The 5,753-nt window shown below is 35.4% G+C and overlaps 1 protein-coding gene across 2 annotated transcripts; it reads left to right on the forward strand.

The window, feature by feature from the left end:
* Positions 1 to 777: 777 nt before the first annotated feature.
* LOC105035368 (UPF0664 stress-induced protein C29B12.11c) lies at positions 778 to 5,455 on the forward strand. 2 transcript variants are annotated; one of them, XM_010910914.4, is made up of 5 exons: positions 781 to 1,062; positions 3,468 to 3,579; positions 4,653 to 4,724; positions 4,811 to 5,028; positions 5,110 to 5,455. In XM_010910914.4, exons 1-5 carry the CDS (start codon positions 953 to 955, stop codon positions 5,222 to 5,224), a joined length of 627 nt encoding a protein of 208 aa, XP_010909216.1. In that variant the 5' UTR covers positions 781 to 952; the 3' UTR covers positions 5,225 to 5,455. The 2 variants fall into 2 exon arrangements, with proteins under 2 accessions (XP_073117723.1, XP_010909216.1); XM_073261622.1 differs by lacking the exon at positions 4,653 to 4,724 and having other exon boundaries at positions 778 to 1,062.
* Positions 5,456 to 5,753: the final 298 nt, after the last annotated feature.

A 5,753-nucleotide genomic window follows, 5' to 3' on the forward strand; every position in this document is an offset into this window, starting at 1 on the left:
ATTGAGCACTTTGAGATTTGTGCAAGTGGATAGATAATAGAGAACGAAGTGCTTTGAGGTCTATGAAGATAAATGGATGATAAACAATAGAGCACTTCGAGATATGTGCAAGCAAATGGATGATAGATAATAGAGTGTTTGAAGATTTGTGCGAGTAAATGGATGATAGAGAATTTAGTACTTTGAAATCTATGTAGGCAAATAGATCACAGATGAAATACTTTGAGATTTGTGTAGACAAATGGATTATAAATAGAGTGCTTTGCGATCTATATAGGCGAATGGATGACAAGAAGAATGAAGCTCTTTAAGATCTGTATATGCAGATGGATGATTGAGACTAGAGCATTTTAAGATTTGTGTTGGCAAACAATGGGAAATGATAAGATGCTTTAAGATTTTTATAGGTGGATTAATGATAAAGAATCGAGTACTTGGAGATTTAAATGACAAAGATTAGGATTTCTAAAGGAAAGGTATTTTTATCTTTTATTGATTCTGTTAACTATGTTAGGATCCCAGGAAACGATTGGGCCATTTTACAATAAATTTGAAGTTTTGGGGCCTAATTGATACGTTTAAACTTTTGAGATATAAATATAAATAGTCAGGAGTATCCCTATAATTTTTTCTGTATACGTAATAGTCTAGTAATGGTTGATTAGTTCGGCTTTATGACGAGTATAATCGGGAGAAGAACAGATTTTATCGTTATCATGTTCCGAGAGGACATCGTATCCAAGTTCCAGCTGAAGCGTGGGGCAACAACCTTCGTCTATATCCATCCGGAACCCTCAAGCGAGCGACCGGCAGAGTCTTTCCATCGGTCTCCCTCTTTCCTCGTTTCTTTTTCTTTGTCCTGGAGATCTTCCCTGCCCCTCTGTATGCGGCAAGAGTCTAACCTAAAAATCTTGGTGAGAGAGGCAGGAATCGAGACGCAGAAACGAGTGAGATGGCTTTGAATCCACAGCTGTTCGCCAATGGGATGCCCGTCCCCTTCGTGGGCGAGATGTTCGTGCTGGCCCGGGATGGTGTCGACTTCGAGATCGACAAAATCCCCGGGTCTCCTCTCTTTCACCTGTTTCCTTTTGTTTTCTTCCTTTTTCTTTTGAAAAACGAAATCAAAATTGGTAGTAGATTCTATTTCATTTTCTCATTATCTTTCGTCTTTTCAATATAAACATGTGATATCAACGTTTCACAATTTATGTTTTCATATAATAATAAGATAAAATAGGCATTGGTATTTTCCTCGGCTATGAATTTGGCACCGATTGTTGTGTGGTTGATGTTAGAATTATAATTAGTTATAAATTATTTATCAATCCTTTCATGCATCTTGCTGAATCCTATTTTGATGGGAAAAAGGCTTGAACGACGGTGATGATATAAGCATTACCCCGTATTTGGATCAGCAGCCCAAAAGGGGAAAGAAGTTTTAGTAAACAATATGATTACCAATGTCTTCACATATGAAACATTTAATATATCAATTTTATGCGTTTATATCTTTGAGTTTGTGATATTAAGATTCGTTTTTTGTTAAGAAAACACAATCAATCTTAATTGATCTGAAGCGACATTGTGATTTGGGAATGATTTTGATCCAAAATAATTGTGGTTATAAGGTTTTGGTCAATTCCGGACATTTGGTTGAAAATGATACTGCAAAGGTTCTTGGTCATTGCTGGAACTGATACCTTCTTACGCAAAGAAGACCATGCAATAATATCTAGTCTATTGACCACTTTCCTAGCTGGACTACTATCATCTGCTTTTCCGATAATTAGGATCATTGATATTCTGCTGTTTTGTCAACATCTCAAAACTTATCAAATATTGTGTCGAATCGTGAGAGGCCTTTTTCACCATCCATCTGAGCAATGTCAATGTAAAATTTCCTTTGCCGGTTAAATCACCGTAAAAGAGGCTTGTGCGCTTGTTCATAGTTTTCTTTTGATATATTCAGTGTCTGCTTCTTAGATGTCTTTATTCAAATATAGCCAAACATCACAAAACTTGAATTGATTGTGATCCATACCACTCCACAAATTGCTGATGGATCTGAATTTTCTATTTTGCTATCATAAAAGTTGACTTTGAAGTATCATAGAACAGAGCGGGCACAATTTCAGGCAGTAGCAAAGAATTTTATCTAAGAATGCAAGTATGACATCACTCTCAGTACCAAAAAAAATTGTGAAACTTTACCTTTTCGGAAGAAGTAAAAACCCAAAAATAATCTTTGGAGATTTTCTTGATGATAGAAGTGGTACACGTCTTATTATCAATGTGTCTTGCTGCAACACCCATACATGAATATGTGACAAGGAAAAGCTGAAATTATATTAATTGATTCCAAGATGATATTGATGTAGGGTTAGGCACTAAGATTGCGAATCTTGATAGTCATAATATCTGCTTTGTTTTTTCTGACCATTGAGGAAACTCTCTAGGTAGAGTTTGGCATCTTAAAAGCAAGAAATTGTTTAGAAAATTGTAAGCGATTGAGATAGTATTATTTAGTCATGAAGTGGTCTCATGATAAGAAAGATAGACCTTTTGAAGGGTCTTAAGGTGACTAGCATATCCATACTCTTCCATGGATAGGGATTTTCTATGTTGTAAGCTTTATGATCATGCTCCATTCACTTTCATATGTAGAATTCACAAGGATTATATCCTTCAAGTGAAGTTGTCTTGAATGATTAGGAAGAAGATTAATTTGAGTATCCCATCAACTATAGAAGACTTATTCTATTGCCCTAGTGAATATATAATCGGTAGCATTAACACATATCTATAAAGTCCCTTAAGTATAGTGTCTTGAATATCTTGTTGTTGTTGTTGTCTGTTATCATCTCAATTTGCCTTGAAGAACAAATTTATGCTATTTGTTTTCCAACATCAAGCAAAGTATTCTGATCTTTTCTATAATGAATTATGCATTTCAGTTAGCGGTATTGCACCAATTGCTCTCTAAGGAAGTGCATTCAGTTTAAATAAGCATGATTATTACTAATTTTATTGGTTAGTGTTAGCATAGTTGTTTTGTCTCTTCTGTTTCAACAGTTGCTTGTGGTATTGTAAGTGAAGGATAACACCAGAATTACGTAGATGATCTTTTATGTGCATTTGTCTGTATTTGCACATGAGTATTTCTTGTATAAGCAATAGAGATGCAGAAGTACTGTTTCTGCAAAATAGTTTAATTGCCTAACCACAAATTACTATAATTTGGTTATTGTACCTACAAGATTCGATGTAATATGCATGCTAAAACATTTGTTTTTTATATACGATTGTGCAGCAAAGTTTCTGACTAAATTTTCCCTTGTGGTGTATTGTTTTAATCCATATAAGTACATGCAGCATATAGATTTTCAACTTGTTATGAATATAATTTTCTGCTACTGGTTATTGTGGCTGACCAAATTTTTCTTGTGGCACAAACATACTATTATCAGAGCTCATGGTGGTCATGTCAAAGCAAGGGGAACTATTTACTTGTCAAATATATGTTTGGTATTCGTTGCTAAGAAACCTGTTGGCAACTTTGTGGCTTTCGATATGCCCCTGGTACGAACTTCTGCACATTTCATGTCATTTTACTTTAGTATTGTTCATTGGTCTAATGAATAGGTGGTGCTCTCAATTTTTGCACCATATGTGGAATTGTATGAAAAATTGTTGAAATCTGTGATTGGTTAATTTGTATGCTTGCTGAATTCTGAACTTTGAGCTCTTTGGAAGTTTTCAGGGTTCTTGACAATGTGATCTATGTTATATTTAGACAGATGAGTATTTTCATTCTGATATGAGTATTGAGGATTCATGACTATGAGATTCAGCTTAGTAGAATATAGAAATTAGGAACTATACACATTTTTAATGTCCACCAATTTTCTGTTTTTAAGGTTTTGAAGTGTAAAGTTAAAGCCTGGAAAAGATGGTTAACATCAAAATAAAATAAAACTAACTTCAATTACAAGAATTTGATTTTGTCCATCAAAATTGAATATATTAAAGGGGAAAAAGGGAAATTTCATAATAGGATCCATAGCCATATTGATATAGAACTTGTCTGGAGTTGGGATGGCTTATTCTTAATGGAGTTTTGATCCTATAAGAACTGAGACAGCCTGATTGACTATTTTTGATTTGGTTGGGTCTAAATTTCACGCACTTATTTTTTGAGGTTGGATCTAGATCACCCTTGATGTGACCCTAAGTCAAAATCAGACCTAATTTAATTAGTGGCTGACATGACATGATCCAACCCAATATAACCTGAATGACCAGATCCAACCCACATAAAACAATTTATACAAATGCTATATATATTACTTGATCTTCTTTAAATTGCCAACAGTTTGGACATCAGCTTCACATGGCTAATGGGATTTTATCAGCACTATCTTGTAAGTTATAAGGTTTTATGTAAAATAGGAAGTGGTCTGTGAGGATATATCATTTCAAATTCTTTAGCTTGATTTGAAGTCAATGCTCATGTTGGTTTTCTTCAGTTTATTATCTCCATCTAGCTGGTATCTGAAAGAGTTAAAAAATTTTGCTGGTTGCATATTCTTCAATTTCCTCTTAAGCTTCCAACTTTGCATCTGTAATTAACAATAGCCGGCTATCATTGGCAGTTACATGTTCATGATGAAAAGTTTAACCAGCCAATCTTTTTCTGTAACAACATATCTGGATTTGTCGAACCTGTAAGTATAAAAGAAGCATCTTGAGTGGAGTGTTTTAAGTAATATTCTTGTGGCTCCAATAGCTGACCTTGCTATGGCAATAACAGGTAGTTCCAGATGATCAGCGCAGGTCTCTCTATTCCACTCATTCCTTCAAGATTCTGTTTAAGGAAGGTGGATGTGGAACTTTTGTTCCCCTTTTCTTGAATCTTATTGCATCTGTGAGGCAGTATAATCAGCATATGGCAAATTCTGCTCCTACTGCTTCTCGTGTTGACCCACTACAAGCTGCTCAGACTCCAGTGGAGGACATGATGAGACATGCGTGAGTAGACTAGCAGGGTTCCGTCTTCATTTATCTTCTAGGACTAATTTATTTTGTTTCTAATAAATTCTTGGCCTGCAGGTATGTCGATCCAAATGACCCAACCAAAATCTTTTTGCAGCAGCCGACACCCGAATCCCAATTGAGGAGGAGAACATACCATTCCCAGCCTGCTGAGAACTCCTACAAAGTTTAGTACTACAGTTGTCTTATGTGTCGATACTGCCACTTTTAAATATGAATAAAATTGTGAACTTTAATGCTACTATAAATACTGCATTTTCCTTTGTTGGTCATCTGACATTGTGTCTCAGAAAATTTGCCTGGATGGTTCAGTAGCTTAGAAGAAAATTTGATTGCAATGCGGTCCTTGTTGTAATGTCTATTGGATGTTTATTGGCATCTGTTTCAACACTGTTTTTGCCAAGCTTCTCCCTCTGTGTCTCCTATATTAATTTTAAATGAAGATAGCAGGATTGATTTAAAGGGAACTAGGACTACAAAGATGAGACACTTGAGAATTCTGATCCTAGTAACTTTTCTAGCAGTTATAGATCTGGGTTACTACCGTGCCCAGCCTGAGTTTGAAATTTTTAACGATCGTATGGTTAAGGACATTGCAGATAGTGATAATGATACGCCACCTTCATTGCCCAGGAGTTATTCGTAAACCAAGGCCTGATCTGGGAGCTTACTCCAACAATCTCATCTTCCACACAAAACGC

The sequence above is a fragment of the Elaeis guineensis genome, chromosome 8, assembly GCF_000442705.2.
Source record: "Elaeis guineensis isolate ETL-2024a chromosome 8, EG11, whole genome shotgun sequence".
Classification (NCBI taxonomy): Eukaryota; Viridiplantae; Streptophyta; class Magnoliopsida; order Arecales; family Arecaceae; genus Elaeis; species Elaeis guineensis.

What these genes read in the sequence shown, in the direction of transcription:
- LOC105035368 (XM_010910914.4), top strand. Translation starts at nt 953, where the DNA reads ATGGCTTTGAATCCACAGCTGTTCGCCAATGGGATGCCCGTCCCCTTC. An exon ending in GAGATCGACAAAATCCCCGG is followed by an intron (nt 1,063 to 3,467) that starts GTCTCCTCTCTT and finishes TACTATTATCAG; the next exon opens with AGCTCATGGTGGTCATGTCA. An exon ending in TATCTGGATTTGTCGAACCT is followed by an intron (nt 4,725 to 4,810) that starts GTAAGTATAAAA and finishes TGGCAATAACAG; the next exon opens with GTAGTTCCAGATGATCAGCG.